Source organism: Cebidichthys violaceus, unplaced genomic scaffold (assembly GCF_023349555.1).
Source record: "Cebidichthys violaceus isolate CVI_PGR_0920_01 unplaced genomic scaffold, fCebVio1.0.p SCAF_55, whole genome shotgun sequence".
In the NCBI taxonomy this organism is placed as follows: Eukaryota; Metazoa; Chordata; class Actinopteri; order Perciformes; family Stichaeidae; genus Cebidichthys; species Cebidichthys violaceus.
In genome coordinates, this window is record NW_027176761.1 from 1368137 (window position 1) to 1388904 (window position 20768).

The 20768-nt window shown below is 42.9% G+C and overlaps 1 protein-coding gene across 1 annotated transcript in view; it reads right to left on the reverse strand.

Moving 5' to 3' along the window:
* Positions 1-20768, reverse strand: part of jph3b (junctophilin 3b) — a 41444-nt gene that overhangs the window by 13001 nt on the left and 7675 nt on the right. The window contains exons 2-4 of the mRNA XM_068731966.1: positions 13298-13784; positions 11559-11924; positions 68-192 (exon numbers count right to left, since the gene is read on the reverse strand). Of these exons, the coding sequence (XP_068588067.1) occupies positions 68-192; positions 11559-11924; positions 13298-13784 (978 nt within the window). The remainder of the gene's footprint in view (positions 1-67; positions 193-11558; positions 11925-13297; positions 13785-20768) is intronic.

Genomic DNA, 20768 nt, shown 5'->3' on the forward strand with positions numbered 1-20768 from the left:
GGTTTGTTAATTATGGACATGTGAGTAAATGTGCCTTTTGTGATTTCGGTGAGTTGTGTGTGCCCACCATTTCCTGGGTGCTGGAAGGAAGGGGAGAACTGCTTGGCGGTGACCCTCGCCATGCGACTCTCCTCCTGGGCTTTCTGAGCTGCTCCCACTGCGGCCTCTGCTTTACCCTGCGCATGAGCCGTCCTGACGCACAGAAGACAGGGAAACAGACGGTGCAGAGTCGAATAAATAAATCAAACTTTTCACTTTGAACATTCAGAATCATTCGCTGGCAGTGGTGTCCAAAACAAATTCCTTTGAGGAAAAAAAAGTGCAGCGGGGTTGAAAGGAGATAAGGCATCCTTGTTCAAAAGAGCTGAATAGAATAGAAAAACATTGTCCAAAAGTACTGAAGGTAAAAGAGAAATAAAAAATACAATAACTGACCTTTGGAACAATAAAGGTGCCAACAATGCAACACAGTATTTTAGTTTTTCACTGATATAAATATAAAGTTATCAACATAAGTTTCAATACACACAAGGCTCATTAGGCAACCAGTTCACCTCAATTAGCTTTGTATTCACCATATTCTTCGCCTGAACTAGGCCACTTCCACGTTGCACCATTTCGTAATCTCATGCTTGTTTTAGAGCGGTAGTAAGATAACTTACCATTACTCGCTAGAAGTTTGTTTTTGTTTTTAATATTTTAAATTAAAATGCTGTTATTCAGTTTTAATACTTTTTCAGGTGAGGAAGTAACAGTTTAAATGTGTGATTTGATCAGTTTATCCGAATAATGGCTATTCGGGAATTTACGGCGAAGTTTTTGGAGCTGTGAGGCGCTGCTGGTTGTGCGAGAGCGGCCGGTTAGCATAAAAAAAGCACTGCATGCGCAACCATGTGGTATTAAAAGAAGAACAAAATCTATTAAATCAAGAACTGCCAATTTAGCGTTAGCTAGATAGCTAGTTTGTAAAATTGTTGGTTTAATTTGCTCCTTAGATAAACTAATATTCATAGGTTTCAACTCTGACCCTTTTGTCTGGTCCTCTGGCATTGAGAGTAGTTACATCTTAACAATGTGTCTTTTGCATGCCGAGTCCTACCGGTTCCAAATTCCGAGCATATCTATGATTGAGGGATTGCATCCACACGGCTCTCAACATGGAGACGGCTTAGCCGGTGGGGGGACCTGAACTTGAGGGTGGACGCTTTGCTACCGCGGCGGAAGGCGTGGGTCATGACGGCGTGATCAGCGCACATCATTTACACATGCTAACTGTGTTTCCAAAATTAGCTGGCTTGGTGTGGATGTGGATGATATCTTCAGGAAGGTGGGGTTCTTTTATTTATTTCGCCCTAACCAATACGTGACAAATCCAACCCACCGACATCATTTTCTGTTAAAACTGGCGCTGTGGCAGTGGTTGCTATAGGACCTGCTAACTTCCTGTTTTTCATACTGATTAAAGGTATCTAGCTAGCTAGGAAGATGACCCACCAATTCTCAATCGCAGCTGCTAAGATCTGATATTGATCGGACATTTTTTATAGGAACTCAAATGATACATCTACATGCAGTCACATCCTCATTGAGCGACTGTAAATCATTTCTTCTCAGGTACCTTTATGAAAAGAGCATGCAGCGTACACCCCTCCATTCATATCTGAGTCATCTGCTCTATTGTGTGTTGTCGTGGCTGACGAATCTTATTATAAAAGACACCTGAGCCAGACGGTGAGAAAAAAAAAAACACACACACACACACAAACACTATGAACAGCATGACACATTACACGATACCTCACACGGTAACGTCTTTATTACATAGAGTATGTATTGTATTCATCTGTTTAATCATTTGCCTGAAAATGTGTTTACTCTCACAAAATAATTCATCTCTCTGCCTGTCTGTGGGGCTTTTCACATCTCCTTCATCCCTCTAACTGCTCCTTTTCAGCCTCCTTTTCATAACTCGCTCCCTCTTTCTTTTATTTCCTCCCATGTTCCTTTATGCCTCTTCCTAATTGCTCCTTCCATCTTTATCACAATCCCCTTTTCATCCGCCTCTTGTCCCTCCCTCTCATTCTCTTTCTCTCTTTCTGGTTATATCAAATAGATCTTTTCTCTCAATTACAACCCTACTCTCACCTTTGTCTCCCTCTTTCCATTCGCCTATCTATCGCTGTCTTTCGAGGGGCTCTCGACTCGTGTAAAATAACCTCTCCATCCCTTCCTCCCCCTTTCTCTCTCTGGGCAGTAACAGTCTTGATGCAGTGTTGCATGTCGATGGCTATTGATTTTTTCTCTCCCTCTCGCTGCCTCAATGTTTCTCTTTGCCCCTCGCTGCACTCTCTGCCAGCGCTGCTATGCCAGGGCCCACAGTATACTCAACACCACCATGTGTGTGTGTGTGTGTGTGTGTGTGTGTGTGTGTGTGTGTGTGTGTGTGTGTGTGTGTGTGAGTGCGCGCCTGTTGGCTGTGGGGGAGGTGAGGTGTGAGAAGAGAGAAGACTGTCTTCCTGTTTCACATGACATAATCGCATGTAGAAATTTTGACAGGAGTCTCATATTCCCAAGGTTTAAAGGTCATGAATAAACCGCTTCCCATGCGAACGTACTCTTGGCACAACCTGCTCTCACCCTGGTGCTCACACCAAGCCACAAAACTCTCTCTCTCTCTCTCTCTCTCTCTCTCTCTCTCTCGCTCTCTCTCTCTCTCTCTCTCTCTCTCTCACACACACAAGTTCCAGTCCCACTACCATCCCAGGGAGCAACCTGTTTCAGGATGAATTTCAACTGCCCGGAGAGAAAAAGAGATGCCTGTTCAATGGGGGCTTGGTGATACAACACACAACATTCTGTCCAAAGGAAAGGAGAAAAAAAAAAGAGTTGCAGATGTATGGCAAGAGGAGAGAAAGTAGCGAGGTGATGAGGAGGGAGGGAAGAGAGTGTGTGACAAAGGAGAGCTACAGAGGGTGTGATATAGAAAGGCATGGGGAGAGACTGAAAGGGAAGAAAGAAGATGGAGTTAAAAGGGGTTACTTATTCAACATCAATGAATTATTATCAGAGCCCGAAAGATTGACAACCTCTACATAAAAGCGAAAAGTAAAAAAAGGGGGAGGTTATGACACAAAGGAACAGAGTTTAAGAGAGAGATGGTCGAACTGTAATTTTAAGAGCCACACGCAATGGATGCATTAAATAGAGATGCAGATTGTCTCCGCTCTGGTCTCATACTGGGCTGTTTAGCAGGCCCATAATGTTCACCATCTAATGGGCATATTAAAAATATTCACCTCATGGGGGCATTAGAGTAATAATAAGTCAAGCAATCACCACAGTCAATTTGCTTCATCCTCTGGGGACAATGAATGTCTGTATGACATTTCATGGCAATTATTTTAAAAGTTGTTCAATCTGGACCAAAGTGGTGGATCAAACCGACAGACTGCCATCCCCAGAGCCACGCCCCCAGTGTGGCTAAAGATACCAAACATACTGATTCAAGCCTCTCAAATGTGACGATTTGCTGCTTTCCCCTCTTCTATATAACTGCAAATTGAATATTGTCATAATATTAAAGAATTGTGGAATTAGCTAGCTAACTAGCGTACGGCTAGTTAGTTAGCTAGCTTGCTAATTCCACACTACAGAATGTGAACATCATCTGGCAATAGCAATGTGCATTCCAATGTTGCGACAAGAGTGTGTGGATGAAGCATTAACTTTAATTATTAAAAATTATACTCATCTGGCTCCCTACTGTTCGTAACTTTACGACTCCACTGCTCGTTTTAGTCATTACTGCAAAACCTCCCTGACTTTCTGTAAGTCGGTTATAGTTTATATGGAAGTTAGCCAGCTACAACAATTGCAATGGCAACGATACAAAATATTAAAATGTCCGCCACTACATTTTCCTGCTACGCTGATTTGAATGTGAATCCATTCAACACTGATTCTATTTCTATGGATTGGACAATTGCTGTTCGGGGAAGGGGTTTAGCGAACGGTCAACTTAGCTACAGTATGGCTTACACTTACACAAAGGTATGTGGAGGTTTAAAATGCTACATATAGCCCCTTTAAGAGGGCAGAGCGAATGAGCAGGGATACGGAGGCCAAGAGGACGAAGGAGATAAAGGCGGACAGCAAAGAAGATGCGAGTTACAGAAAGTCATTAGATGAAAGAGATACACACACACACACACATACACGCAAACACACACAGGAAGACAAACACAGTCGCGCTGAGGTGAGGCGAGGAGAGAGAGTCTAATCCAGGACTCATGCTAAGCTCCTCCATCATCTCTGTCATTACTCTGAACCAGCTGATGAGGGTGATTCATACCTGAATAACGAGCTTTCCGGTGTGCATCACTGCTTATAGTGTATGTGTGTGTGTGTGTGTGTGTGTGTGTGTGTGTGTGTGTGTGTGTTTGTTGCTCGCTGATGAAACCAGGTCACAGGATTGCGGTGAATGGCTCCGTCCACACAGCACAGTGAGTCACTGGTGTGTTTATCTGGTGCCAACTAATCACAAACAACAACAACAACCAACTAATCACAGGTAGCCCTGACGCCACATCAGTTACAATAGCACATGTGACCGCAGTGATCAGGGCACATATGCGCCTGGTATCATACACACACATACAAATATGGGATTTACTGTAACATCAGGCACGTGGACAGCTGCCACAGACTTTCTACCAGCTCCGGGATTTAGAGCCGAACCTGACCTTTGACCTCTCTGCCTCCTGACATGGAATCGACGTTAAGAAGTTGTGTAAACGTTCATAAAAAGCCTATGAACATATTTAGAAACACACACACACACGCACTCCAGGAAAGTTGGACAAAGTGCTGCATCATCCTTGAACCAGATTGCTTTCATTTAGCTCCAAGAGTATCTGCAGCTAACATCCTGTGACTGTGTTTCACCTCTCAGGGTGTTCTCCTGGTGTTCCACAAGGAAATACCCTGCTGCACTGTTCTGGGACACAGGGAGGGAGAGGGAGAGGCTGTCCTGTTCCGGGCTATGCTGCTGTCTGAATCTGGGTTAGACATTTCTGTGTGTGTCTGCGCATGTGTGTACCACAGAGAAATAGTTGATTTATAGACCAGGCTACAACTGTACTGTATGTACTGTACAGTTCGGATCATAACAGAGTGCCAACGTTTGTTTTCTTCTCGCCATTATCAGAGAAAAATGGCAACCCGCATCGCCTCCCTGGAACGTCTGCACTGAACTTGACAAATATTCAGAGCATCACCATTTTCATGGAGTTAGTTCAAATGTGCATCTTACTTTGAGACTCAGCAGTCTTGAGTGCCTTTCTCAAGGTGTTGCTGACCTCAGCTCTAAAATGATTGGCAAAACACAAAGATCCCTTGAGCAGCTTAAAGCTAGAGTGAGTAATCTTCTTATATTTGTTGAAATTCCCTTTACATTCAACAACAATCAATAAACCAAATGCTCTGAGGGAAAAAGAAAAAAATCTGGTATTCTTGGCTGTCGCGGGACTGAAATAAGCTCGTCCACTCATGTCCTTTGGCCCGAATAAAATGATTGGATGAACTACCTGCCTCCCTACCAGATCCAGTGGCGTAAGTATTTAGGACATGCCCCAGTGCCAGCAAGGGCTTACTTACTTAGGCTATTGTAATGGGAAAGTAGAGTTTCAAAAGAAAGCTCTCAGGACTAGCTACAGTATGTCATATCGTCTCGTCACATGTTTAAATGGAGATTTGACCGTGGACAACATCAACATACATATCATTCAGAAATCATCATTGCATATCTGTATATGGCAAAAATACCAAAGCAAATAATATCAATTTAATTGAACTGTTACTTTATAGTTTAGGCTTGAGCTGAATGTACAGACATTCATGGTCCCCATAGGATGAAGCCTATAACTTTGATACTCCGCTGACCTTTAGTTATTGTCCTCCCTCACCAGCAAGTAGAGCACCTGAGTGGTGCTTTGCCTCACAGCGCCGCTAGCATGGCTGTAGACTCTCGGTCTTGCCTCTCCTCCGCTACTCTGACTGCCCTTAATAGGTTGAGATCAGTGTTTACCTGCTTTAAGCATGCAAAAAGTGGCTCCCTACTTTAACCAAGGACACTCTGTCCCACCCCAAAAATAATTCAAACCTTTCGTTTCACACGGGACAGGGAACAGCATCCTCCTAGGTGAAAGTGGGGTTGTGGGAAATGTGGTTGTACCTTTGAGAAATACAACTTGCTGTCAGATAAATGCCATAATGAATATCTTGTCCATGTGTTCAATGATTGATGAAAGTATCACAATTAATTTGACAATGAAATAATGCTAGTTTAAGTAAAATGTTATACCTTCAAAGAATACGTCTTAATTATAAGTTACTTGCTTGTTTTCTGTCATATAAAAAAGAACAATTTAATTTCTCTGTATTGAGTAATAAAATGTTCAGCCTAGCTTAGCACAAAGACAGGAAGCAGTGGGAAACAGCTAGCTTCCGCTAAAGCAACAGAAATATGCCCTCCAACAACTCCAACACTGTGGTACTGAGGTGTTTTACCAATACGTAGGACCGATGTCTGTATCACAGGGAGGAAACTTGATGATTTCCTCATCTACAAAGAGAAGAGTTTTCACCTTGTGAGTCTGTGTGTGAGTCATCATGGCAAAATGTGTTCCTGGAGACGCAGTGTGTAGCAGGAACTACCTCAGGTGTTTTTATTTCCGTCTGTCTGTCCGTGGAAAGATTTTGTGGTGTATTACGTGAGGGCTCACATTCATAAAACCACAAAAGAATGCTTTTCTGTGGGAAAAGAAAATGTGTATATTTGTTTGGCTGTTTATTGCTTTGCATCGGCGATCTGTTTGGAGGAATGGGTTACCCGCTTTGTATATTAATAAATCTATATTACAGCCTACATACTCCATTAGTACAGCGAGGATAAATCACACCGATAAACTCTTTACGTACTGTAGTACGGACTCATGTTGGGAGTTCTCTCCTTATAAGAGTGAAGCTGTTACTGTGGAGGTACACACAGCGAGACAAATATTTTTCAAAATATAATTCATACTCGACTACACTGATTTCACTTGAGAGGACGTGAACCAGGGAACCACGCTTTAAAACAGGATACTTGACTTAATGCTCTGTTGAAATCTGCGAGGGACATTACAGTATTACGGTAAAACACTTGCTGACAGGCTCAAACTGTGAAAGCACTGACGTTAGACTATATTCAAATTGACAGGCTGCCGTATTTTACAACCTAACAAAAACAGCGCTCGAGGTCTCAATCTGTCGCAACGTAAAAACACAGAAGCATATAGGCGGGGAGACATCTAATTGCCGTAATATATGAACTCTAATGTGTCTACATTTCCTCCTTTCCTTCTCTTTCTATATCAACAGTGTGAGCTGAGTTAGGTGAGCGGCTGTAGCGAGCTGTGGCCTCAGCAGAAGACTGTCGTCAGGACTAATAGGATTGGATCTTTAATGATTCGACTCGTGTAACCTCTTGCTTATGTGTGCGTGTGTGTGTGTGTGTGTGTGTGTGTGTGTGTGTGTGTGTGTGTGTGTGTGTGTGTGTGTGTGTGTGCGAGCCTCTCTGCTCTCTCTCAGGTTGCCTGCCATTGTTGGCATAATGCAGAAATCTCTCTCACCCTTCCTTTTCCATCTCACTTTCTTATTGTCTCTTTCTCTCTAACTCACACTTCTACACTCCCTTCATCTCTGCGACTCTTGGACACACTCCTGTGTTTTTTCTCCCTGACGAGCTTGTCCATCTGCATCTTAACGGGGGCTCTTCCCTCGAACACGTGCCAACAGGAATGCATAAACTGTACATACATGTCAGTTACAGTTATCGACCATGATGTCGGCGTGTGTCACATTATTGATCTGGTTCAAGGTCAGCTGCTAATCAGATCCCCCTTTTTTCAGACAGCCGGTTTCATTCACAAACTCAGTGTCACTATCCCGCTATCTGAGGCTGCTTTCGCTCTGCAGCCGTTCATCCCGATTGTTGCTCATATCTTTCCTTTGCAGGACAGGGCATCTGTTTTACAACATAACCCAATAGAGGCCAAGTATCTTCGTGGATAATGCTTAAGTTACAGTATCTGCTTCTTTTCCGTTGTTGAGTGTTGAAATACAAGTCACCGGTTGATATTGTAGCAAATATCCACACAGTCCAGGTTTGAAATTTAGGCTTGGTTAACACACTTCCAGCAAATAAAAAAACCCAAAATGGAGAAAAAAATCCAAATAGATTTAATTTTCCAAGCTAAAGGGGAATAATTACTTTTAATAAAAGTATTTATTTTTTCCTTTTATAATATGAGTCATAATCAAACCTTTAGTTTTAGAAGTGAAAGTCAGAGGAGTTTACACGTATTTTTCTTGTTTTAAACTCAAGCCCGTGACGACAAACTTCCAAATATTGTTGTTATTTGTCTAAAGATGTAATCTGTACACCTGCAAATGACCAGCACCTTAAACAAATAGTTTGACATTTTGGTATATATACGCATATTTGCTTTCAAGCTGAATGTTACATGAGAGGATTGAAGCCACTCTCATTCCCCCTACATCCCCCAATGTATTCAATGTATGCAATACAACGACAATGGAGAGCGATGGATTGTATTCCCCATCAGTGTGGGCGGGGCTTTGTTGCACTCTTTCTCTATGCCTGTTGAAAGCCACCAGGAAGAGTGCTGAGCTTGGAAGCAAATTTTACATAGTGGAATTACAATTTCCGGGTTCTTCACCTGATAATATAAGGCCTAAAAATACTTTTTTTCCCCCATAGACTTACATCAGGAAAGAAACATCTGGGCCTAAGCCGATCATTTATTTTAAGGTAAATCAACTTCACACTACTTTTCATCTAGATTGTTAGCTTTGTTAGCTTAACCAGAGATCTGCTCTGCTCGTGGTTTGTGAGCTGCTTGGTAAGGATCCTTGTATCAACTCCTTGCAGTAGTAGATCTTACCAGGGGTTGTACTTAAACTTCTGACTTAAAGTACAAGTCCATTTAACTCTTATATTAACTTTTTCTTTCCTTAAGCATGGTTCCCTAACCTTTACGCCATATTAAATACATCATATCAAATCACTTTTAGCAGATTATAGTCAAGACTGTTGCTATGGTATCAGAGAAATACTGTTTTAATAACAATACAGCCAGTGGGGAACTAAGATAGATATTTCACTTGTGACTGGCTCAGGCAAACCATCTTTTAGCGGATATAAATTCAACTTTGGAATGAGATTCCTGTGAAGCAAGCAGCCAAATTGTTGGCTCAGTTTGTATCCACAGATTGAACTCATTATCCAAATGTTCACCTTGACACTTGTTAATTTTTCTTATTCAAACTTTGCCGTGCGAGTCCAATCTGCACATAATGTTTAGAAAAAGAAGCTTTGACAGCAACTGCTGCCACAAAACTACTGTGCCCATGGCCCTCTAACCTGGTTCCTTGAAACAACAAGGTCTGGGACCAAAATGGGTCGTAGGCCTACTTCTGATGGGTCCCCACATGACAAGGGTATCGATGTGTATCCATGGCTACAGGTCCCAGGACAGCTAATTAATTTCTGAGTCCTGAGCTGAAAAACAAAAATTGTTGCTTTATATTCCGGTCCAAACGTTTCATGCTGCTGTAAAGAAGGTCAGGGCACGCCCATTAACATCGTAACCCCAACTGTGCTCATTGTCTTAGTTCAATGAGCACAGTTAAAATGAGCGCCGGCTCTCATTTCCATTCACCAGAGCAGCTTCATCAGAGTCTTAACAGCTTCTGACGGTCTCGCTTCGCTTGCTGTTTCACTTGTACCATCACCTCCTTAACCCTACTTTCTTCTTAACCCTAATCCTGTTTTTAATCTGTCATTGATCTCAATTATAATGGTTGAATGGGGCCATCCACAAGGGTTTACATGTGTAGAGCCAACTCCTCCATTGATTCATACACATGGAGACATCAGTAAAGTGTAGGGTTCCAAATTACGAGCAGTTGTCCTTGAATCCCAAATCCAATAAATTAGACTAAACCCAAAATTAACAATAAATACAGATCGATGTGAAACATTATTTTGGTCTTGCACACAAACGGTTATTGTTGCGTCCGTAGCCTGAATAGCTGTTGTAGTTGTTTTTTTTAGCCGTGTACAGTAGTGCCACAAGCAGCTACTCATAACAATGAGACATAGCTATGACCTTAATGAATCAAATCACCTATGGAGGGAGAAGCTATCCATCGCTGACATGGGGCCTGATGTCTTAAGATGGTGAACATCCAGCCAAAATTCCACAACGTTACTGCAGAGAGAAGTGGGGAGATGAATACCAGTGGATCATTGCCACCTTACAAGATCCAAACAAAGCGTTTCGCAAAGTCCACAGGAAGGAATACTACTATTATTATAACTATTGTTTGTTGACACTGAATGTAATGTACTGGAGGCCACGCACACAATGGCAATGTGAACACAGCCACACCCAACTCCCTTGTCCCGAATGTCACCCATTTTCATCTGACTCTAAGCGGACAGTAAACGGAACTACGAGGCGTTCGTGATGTCCGCACATGTCCATGTAAGCGTCCGTTTGGGAGAATAACTGAGGCTTAAAATGGGAGGTGAGGAATATTAGAAATGGACGTAACAAAATGACTTTGCTGATTTGAATCATTTCGAAGTCACTGACTTTGTAGTTGATTGACTTTTTTTCTAACCCAAGCAATCGCATCACCGTTCAACTGCATTTCACTATCAGTCAGTGAAGGCATCACCGCTCATACAGCTGCAACATTCAGCGCTGATTCTGATAGAAAGCTACCGATTCAGTCAGTGACAATGGTGATTCAGTATAGTCAGTTCAGCTTGAAGATTTTGTGTTAATGATTTGTTTGGACATGTACTGAACACCTCTTGTGAAAATGTGAAGAAAGAGGCGAGTGAGGCGAGTGAAGCTATTAGTACCATTAGAGAAGTGCAGCACTGTGTGCTTACTTGTTAACGGTCATAGGTGCAAAGAGGAAACTGTAAAAAGTTGCATCAATAGTTTGATTAATTATAAATGCTTATCATCGCAGCGTAGTGTTTTATGCAGCAGACCATAAGTTCCATAAGCTTTGGCAAGTTGGAGCATCTGCAATAATGTATGACCTGACTTTACAGGTTTACTTGACCTGGCGCATATTTCTAAATCCTGATTGGTATGCAGAAGAAGACATGACCTTTTCCAATTTAGCCCCATCCACTTCAAACAAGAACAAAGAGGCAAACAAACAAAACACAAAAAGAGAAATCTCTCGTGTGCAATAAGAAAATCAGTCTAACTTTGGCAGAAACGTTTGTGCGGATATAGGGACTATAGGGATATCAGGGACGTTCAAGGGCTATGTCAATTTAGATTATACGTTAGCAGTGACCTAGTCAGCATACACACACAAACTAGACTTTTACATCTTCCAAAGGAATGGAGGGAAATGACAAACACAAGAGAGACAGACTCATCCACAAACCACCATAAGGCCACTACCTGGACAGAGCGATCTCCGCCTTCTGCCGGGCGATGTCGGCTGCTTTCTGTGCTCCCTCCACGGCTCGGTCCACCTTCTCTCTGATCTTACTGGCCCGGAGTGGGATGAGGTTCTTCCTTTTGCCGCTCACCAGGATGTTCTGTTTGTACTTCCCTTCCTCTTTCGTGCCATCGGGAAACGCGGTGCAGCCGTAGCCGTGGCGCTTGTTGCTAAGCCACTCCCCCTCGTACTGGAGCCCGTCGGAGCGCCGACTCACACCGAATCCGGTCCGCTTGTCGTTCTTCCACTCCCCGCAGTAGGTCTCCGTTGCCGTGGCGTCCACGTCGTCGTCTGCGGCGGCCAACTCTGCGTCTGCGTCTCCGAGACTGGAAAGGTGAAAGGTCGCATTGGGTTGGCTGGTGTGTTCAGTCAATAATCTTACATCCTACAGGCAAGCTATGAGAGCTCTACCAGATTCTGCATTAAAATAAAGCTGGAATCTGGAAGTGGTTAGCTTAGCTTAGCATAAAAACTGGAAGCAGTCCTGAAACATATATTTAAATTAGAGATCAAATCCCAGAATCCCAAATGGAAAACTCTTCTTTTTTTCAGGATGTCTTATGAAGAATGTACATGTCCAGAACTTGACAATACAGTCACAGTGCTTCACAGATATTTCCCCCCTTATTCCCTTGTCCCTGTCTATTCATATGACACCAACCCCTGGTTTAACGCTCCCTCATGGTGAGCCACTTCAGTCCTTCTGAAGTTGGTAGGGAATAAGAAGTGTTTTGCTCAACGAGGATTCACAAGCTTGTTTTCGTTTCGCCTCCTCTGGCCCATTAATTAGATCTCTACTTCCCTTTAGTATGTTTTCACTGGCCCCGGCAGAAGATTTAGCCCTATAATATGTTCAAATGAGAAGAATATTTAACACATTGGTAAATAATTGATTAATCGCAATACATTACATACAATTTTTGTATTTGATCTTGCATTCATACACGAGCCCTCGGAGGCTTTTATTTGTACTTGTACAGCAGTAGAATGGGGGAAAAAATAGGATTAAGAGCTGCTGACTCGTGTCGTCTAGTAACTGGTGCCTTTTCAATCCAGCGTACTTGGAATTCTACACCAAGTCTTTCCAGCGGTACGCGACTGATTCAACACATTCAAGTCAAGGACGCTGCTGTTTTCACGATGAACCCAGCTGCACGTCCGCTCTGTGTCTGACTACGAGCTGATCTGTCCAAAGAAAACCGAGTGGACAACAGCGGAGCGGAGAGACGAAGACAACAGGCTTATCGCTGGAAATCACAATGTAAACCTTTTATCAGGCCAGCTGACCAGTAAGCTGACCTTTATGACCAATTGGGCCCTTTGGATCGCGTGCCAATCCATTTTACAGACACTTATGTAGGACAGGTGCCTGTTGTTGCCTTATTGTCCTCCACATGAAGGACGGCTTCTCTTTTCGGTACGTCATCCCTCCTTGTCCTCTCACGCCACCTTCCTTCCCACTTTCATTCGTTCCATTACCTCAGGACAGAGTTGATATGAGACACTCTTCTCTCCAATTATTAAAGAGTTGCTTGTTTTGTTTTTTAATGAGTTTTCATTTTCAGGATTCTGGGATTCTTGAGGAAGGGTCAAGGAAATCATATCAACGCAGGGTAAAAGATAATTTCGACATAATAATATGTAGGGAAACAAAGCAGTTCTGTTCATTCAACTTATACATCATCTTTCCTGTTGTTACCTGATAGTAGAGTTGATATCAGATGCAGCAGAGGACACGGTGCTCATCCCAGCCTCGCTCCTGAACGAGCTCTGTTTGGACCTCTGGGAGGCCAGGGAGCTCCTGGACTCGGACTTCCTCAGCTTGAGCCCGGACAGGATGGACCTCCGGAACAGCCCGCCTTTCCTCTTCCCCTTCAGCAGCTCGGCCTCGCTGTGTGCCGTCAGCACGAAACCCCCGCGAGACACGGCGGGGCTGCTGCCGCTGCTGCCCGTGCTGCACATGGAGACGCTGGTGGTCAAAGTGCCGGGAACGGGAGGGGGACCGGGGACCACCGCCCCGGTCCGGTCCAGCAGAGCTGTGCCGTTGCTGTGCTCCGAACCGGAGCGGAGAGAGTTTATGGAGGTACGGAGCGGGGAGCGGATGACGGCCGCCATGCCGTAGGGGACACTCTGGCGAACTCCATAGCCGTGCCGCATCCCGCCAACCCACTGGCCTTGAAATGTTCCTAAAGGAAAGGGAGAAAACTCTATCAACACCAATTCTATGTATATTATTTTGTATTATTTTCTACGTAGTAACCTACAGGTCTGATTCTATAACAGGAGTTTAAGGTTAGTGCTGCACAGGAGGACGAGAACAGAAATCTTTTGCCACATTTCCACTGCATCATGCAGTGTTGGTTCGCTGGCTAGCTAGGTAGGAAGATGACCTTCCCATTTTTGAATCACTAAGCAGTGATTGGTCAATTCTTTTTTTTAACTGGTGGAAACAGCTGTCATTGGCATTTGACCTAATTAAAACGTGGCAATTCAATTGTGCTAGTTTAATCACTTTTACTCTTTCTTTTTGCTTTATACTGTGCATACTTGGTGGATAGTTCAGAATATATGTGTGTGTTTATGGAGGGACAATAGAGGCTCAAAATCTTTTGCGTGTGAGCCATGGCTGGACAAAAAGTACCTTTTTTATGCATGGTGATGAAATGATTCTTATTGACAAAACCTTATGGTTTTTGGCCTGAGCAAAGCTTTGAGAAACATCAGCAGTATCAGAGTGCTTCACTTCCTCTTTGTGATGTTGAATATGGACGTATTTTTGATCAAATGATTTGACAAAGTAATAAATTGAGTAGTTGTACTGTATTCTGTCCATCCACTCCCATTCATTCACAACGCGTCTCTCTGCACAACCCGCACTCACTGCTGCATAACAGTCTTTTCATCCCCATGTTGCTGAAAAGTAGGCCATCTGAGTATGTGTGTTTCTGTCATTCCTCTCTCTCTCTCTCTCTCTCTCTCTCTCTCTCTCTCTCTCTCTCTCTCTCTCTCTCTCTCACACACACACACACACACACACACACTGAAACGGAAGTGTGTGTTCCAATAAGAGTGCAAGTGATCCATCCCGCCTGCCCGTACCTCTGATGTAACAGCACTCTGATTCATTCTGTTGCAAACGCACTCGCTCCTAACCAAACTACATGACCATATAAGGAGTGCAACCACGTTCTCCATCTCTATCGCAAACACACACACACACACACAAACATTTCCCTGGTGGGCTCAAGTGTCAGTGAAGTGGGAAGCGCTGAATGAAGCCAATGTCGTGAGCCAATCGTATTCTTGCTTACGTTCTCAGACGCACTCACACGGCACAACAAGCACATCCACAGGCGCTGTTAGAAGAAAAAAAAACTTGAGTGAGAAGCGGTGTTGTCTCTGAACCTGCCCTTGTCATTATGACAATATGCTGCCTCTTATACTTCCCACACACACAAACAAAAGCAAAGTCTGTGTCATAGACAGCTGGCCAGCACATCTGGCCAGGCCTTTGTAATCATGTCAGCACACAGCTGTAAGACCATATGACAGACGGATCAAAGAACACACACACACACACACACACACAAAAAAAACCACCCGTGCAACAGCGTGACAAGATTACCATTTCATTAAATGGCCGCCAGCGTGCTAGAGCAGGAGAGTGAGAGAGAGGGCAACAAAGAAGAGACAGTCCTGAGCATCCACAGACAAAACATCACCTGTGTTTCTGTGGGAGAGTGTCTCTGCTGACCGTGCAGAAAGAGGTAGAATCAGACAGGAGGAGGAGAAAAAAATATCAGCTGTCTGCTACAGGTCATATTTCTCATCAAACAATTACTGAAAAGTTGATGCTCGGATGCTATGCTAAGCTAACAGACTGCTGGCTGTAGCTTCATATTCACTTATCGACATGAGATTGGTATTAATCGTTTCATCTGACTCTCGACAACAAATCAAAAAAGCATACTTCCCAAATTTATGTTGCAGTTTGATTGAGATTCGGTAATAATTAATTTTATTTACTATAAAACTGTCAAGTATGTTGATTTCTTGTATTTTAACTGCTAAACAATGGTGGGGGGTTCTGCGGGAGTATGAGCTGTGCCCATATTCCGGACGGTAATTCAAACATGTTTTCAGCGGGTGTTGGACTCCAGGGTTGTTCCTTTGCACCGATTGTGTTGGCGGTCTTCATGGACAGGATATCAGGCCACAGCCGGTAAAGGGACCTCAGAATGGCTTTTCTGCTCTTTGCAGATGATATGGTTCCGATGTTTGATCAGACGGTGACATTCGGCACGCACTGGGGAGTGACGTGGTCGGGATGAGAGCCAGCACCTACAAGTCTGAGGCCATGGTTCTCTGCCGGAAAGCGGTGGATTAGTCTCTCTGGGTGGGGAGCAAGTTACAGCCCCAAGTGAAGGACTTCGAGTGTCTGGGTCTTGTTCACGAGTGAGGGTAAAACCTCAGATGTCAGTCATCCCAATAAATATTTTACTGACTATATTTTTATTTTAGTATACTCCCACAGAGTATTTTAAACGATCTGTCCCTCATTTGTAAAGTACTGAATTAAACTACACACTATCGTTGTATAGCTACCTCAGTGTTGGTAAACAGAAACACTGTAAATAGCAGAGGTGGGACCAAGTCACAAGTAAACCTCAAGTCTTTGTAATCAAATGCCAAGTCCAGTGCCAACCAAGCCCTAAACTTTGGGTTTAGGTTTTGGGTCCTAAACAAACCATAATGTGAGTAACAGAGTAGTATTATATATCTTATTTGCAAAAATGTTTTTTTTTTTTTTTTTTAATTTTTTTGATAAAATAAGTTTGTTAAAAGAATTAAAATTAAATGATTATTTTGTTAAAAACTTCTGGGGAATTAAGTGTCGACCTGAAGAGAATAGCGTTAAAGTTAGTTGATTTATAAAATTAATTGATTTGTGGCAAACTTTATGAATAACACACTTTTTAATCTATAGGCATCGAGAAAGTTGATTTTAAGTATATTTAAGTCAAAATGCTCAAGTCCGCGTAAAGTCCAGAGTCATTGGTGTTAAATTCCAAATGAAGCCTTTGCTTGATTTTGAAGCCATCTTCAAAATTCTGAAGCCATCACATTTGTGACTTTTTTGAGTCCACACCAATGGTAAATAGAAAAAAAACTTCTCTGAATAACACAATACGTTTCAACGGCACCGCAAACTACATCCACCAAAATGACCTCAAAGTTGAATGAACAACCTCTCTTAAACAGTTTCAACGAAAGCTGATCATTATAACCTTTATGAGTGGCTGTTGTATCAGACTGCATCAGTCTTACCTCGGTGTGACTATGAAACTGACGATTTAAGAGTGTGTGTGAATAACTATGCGTGTGTTTTTTTTTACTTTTTTATGATTCCTTGGAAGCATATACCACCCTGGACCTGTAATGCTGAGTAAATGAAATATTCAGTGGGGCACAGGCTGCTTTCTGAATGTGGGCCTGTCGCTCTCCATGGTGCTGAAAGACACGGTCTGAGAGGCAGGCTGTTGGTGCTGATATTACTTCTAAACCAAACCCATATACAGTTTGTGTGTGATATCAGTGCATTACACAAACACATAGATAACATGAGCATCTTCCAGACTGAGGAACTCACTTTAAACAGTCTGAAGAAAACCTGTGCATTTTTGCTCAGAAACGCTTTGACATGCGACGGCAGATAAACTTATCCTCCTCTCATCATGAACCTGTCACAGCTGTATTGAAAAGGAAATCAAGCTCTGTATATGTAAAGGCCTCAACCCGGGGCCCTACAGTTGTGAGGAGAATCTGCTTCACAACTCGCATGCCAAAACGATTTCAGTGATTCCTGCCTGGAGGCCAAACAGGAAGCACTCATGGATCATATGGGCCTGTAACCAAGGCCGAGGCTACCGCGGGCACGAGGCGGCCGCACGCAAAGAGTTAACGCAGGGAGATCAAAGCTGCGGAAACATCACAGAGGCACAGCGATTTGATCACGCGCCAAACCCCAAGGCTGAATTCATAATTGTCTCTTTAACAAATGCGCGCGTCTATTCTCTATTTCTAGGTTAAAAACCATCTGTCTCCTAGGGTCTGTATTTCATTGTTAGGATGCAGCAGACGAAGACACTTGTCAAAATCGGTGAATTCTGCCGGTTTGATTGTACTGTATTATCTATCTCTGGTTTTCTATCCTTTCACTTGTTTCAGAGGATTCAAAGTAGCTCATGTGCATTCATATCATCGCATTGTAGCCCCTGTTACTACTTTACACCTCGAAATATTGATCTGTAAAGCACAGCAGCGAGAAAAAGAGAAAGCAAAATAAGGACTGAGGGAGTTGAAATTGGTTGTTTTATGAATTATTAATGTGTTATTTCACCACGTCAGCACTTGCATTTCGGAGTCTGTCTGTGTTTGTGTGTGTGAGAGAAATGAGGAGGGCGTGTAAGATTAGACGACACAAGGTCAAGTCTCGCACGCAGTTTACCTTTTGTCTCAGATTGTTTGTGCCAGTGGCAGCGATTTTGAATTCTTCAGTTCTCATCCAATGCTCCATAACCACAGTTAAGACATGTATAATTACAACAACATCAATAATACAAATTGAAATGCCAGTAGTGATAAGATTGCATGAACATTTTCAGTGTGGGAAGGGGGCGGAACCTTCACTATTTTTGCACCTTCTCTTTTAATTGAAGAGCAGTGGTACAAAAATTCTGAATTAATAACTGAAACAACTGAATTTCAGATGGTGCACCCTATAACCCTAATATCGTAATGTTAATGTGCTCTTCTAACACAAAAAAACTAAACTAAAAAAGATCTTTTTGGACCCTCCTCCTCCGTACTCAATTCTCATACGGTCCCCTTATAGTTACGAGTTGCAGCACCATGCCAGTGGTTCCAGGGCACACTCCCTCATTAGAATGTCCGGTTAGTATTGTATCAGCAGTGATGGAGGGCAGACTTCCAAGATAGATCTTTAGAGTTTTCATGTTTCAGACAGCACCACTAATCCTCAGTACAAACATCAAACCACTCCCGTTACATAAGCTAAAGCCTGCAGTGGGGTTGTTGTGGTAGTAGAGGAGGTAGGTATTAGCAATGGCAAAAATAAAAGCAGAACGCGAGTGACACTTCTGAATACTTTTCTTCACTGTATAACAAGCATGTTTGGGAAATTTTAAAAAGCGAGGCGCAAATGCTGAGGAGGTGGATTTTCTTTGACTCCACTATTTATGGGTGGCCGGTCACTTTTGTTCTGAACTGAACAGAAGAAAGTCTGGTGCGCTGCATGTGGAAGTGTGTGTCCTTGAATGTGAATGCTGGTGGAGTTTTATTTTGTATCACTTTTCTATGAAGCATATTGTATTTTAAGATGGAAAAAGAAGAAGAAACAAATCTGTCAAGATAACCAATAAGATCAGGTAACCGTGACACATCAGCTGGAGAGGAAAGCAAGAGGAAAGACAGATGGTAACTAAAGACAGGTAGACATGACAACTGACAGACAACAAGCCATACAGCCGGGCAGGATAAACAAACACATAGCAGACAGACGAGCTACCCAACTGTGGGAAAATGACCGAACACTGAAAGCAAGGGAAGTCAGTTCAAAGCTAAACCTCTTCCTGTGTAAATCACTGTGTGGGACCATTATCCGTTTAAGAGATTTCGCTTAGGCCCTTTTTCTGTCTGAGTCTTTCAGATTCCCATTTGAGGATTATTTATCTGCTGAAAAATGTCATGAAAAAGACCCATGATAACATGGTGGTGTGCCGTTGGCCTGACGATTTGAAAATGTCCACCCTTTTTTGTCATTGTGTAACCGATTTTATTTTGATGACCTCGTTGCATATTATAGTTCAGTTTTATCTGTGAACACAAATAACTCAAGTAACTACAAATGGGTTGTCTTCAGTTTTACGTTTTTGACTCTCTAAATCAATCATATGTATGTATACAGGATGGAAAGCAGCCCCAAAATGGGGAACTGCCCATTGTTTCAACAACCATTATTCTAAAACCCCAATAGCCCGAAAGGTGTCCCATTTGTCCGACTGCCCGTTAGCCCAAAAACAAACTGTCATTGTTCAGAAGGCCCGTGGCTCCGCAAATGCAAACTCTCCCTGCAACAAACAGAAGCACATGGCTAATTATTATGTATTATGCAGAATGACTTCATCAGACCATCCAGATTTTTTTCCTACTGAGGAAGGCATGACCCACTACTCGTTGCCTTCTATAGTTGGGTTGGTTAGGTTTAGGCAGGAGGAGGGAGATTAGTTTAGGGTAAGAATATTAGGGTAAGCCAATCAGAGGCAGAGTGGGGGGGGGGGGGGGGGGGGGTCATGCCAATGTAGGACAACAAAATATTGCAACCTGAGGGTCTGATGATGTCCTTGCTTAATATTTAGCCATGTGCTTCTGTTCATTGCACGGAAGGTTTGTGTTTTCCGAGCAATGGGATTTCGGAACAATAGGAGTTTGGTTTCAGGATAACAGGCTATCAGACAAATGACTTTCGGACAATAGGACATTTTTCTGACTATTGAGATTTCAGAATAGTGAGCCTTCGGAACAATGGCATGGCTCCAAAAAAGGCACCTACAGTGGCTTCAACAGCAAGTGGGTGGCTGAATCTATGAGATGTTTGCCTTCTCCGACAGTCTTTCAGATGTTGTGTTCAAAGAGACAGTCCTGTACTTCAAAAGTGTTGGGTTCTGAACTAGCCAATGCGTTCATCAACATCCATGCACTCTGCTGAACTATCCTTGACTAAGACACTATTAAGGAAAGGATATACTTTATCTACTTAGAATCAGCGTGGATTTAAAGGCGCCCTGTGGAAATCAGGAAAGGCAGCGAGACCTGCCAACATCCCTTCTTTAGCATGGTGGAGATGTTCTACCCACTCTTTCTGATAAAGATTGCAGTACAGGGCAACCTCAGCAACTACGAAGCGATCACACTCACTCACCCATACCAGGAAAAGTGCTTAACAGGATCATCTTGAACAGAATAAAGGAATTAGTCAGCAACAGGAGCAGCACACTGGATTTCACAGAGACAGATCCTGTACTGACCAAATCATAACTCTGTGTATCGTGATTGAGCAATGATGGAATACAGCTTCTATGTAATTAAGG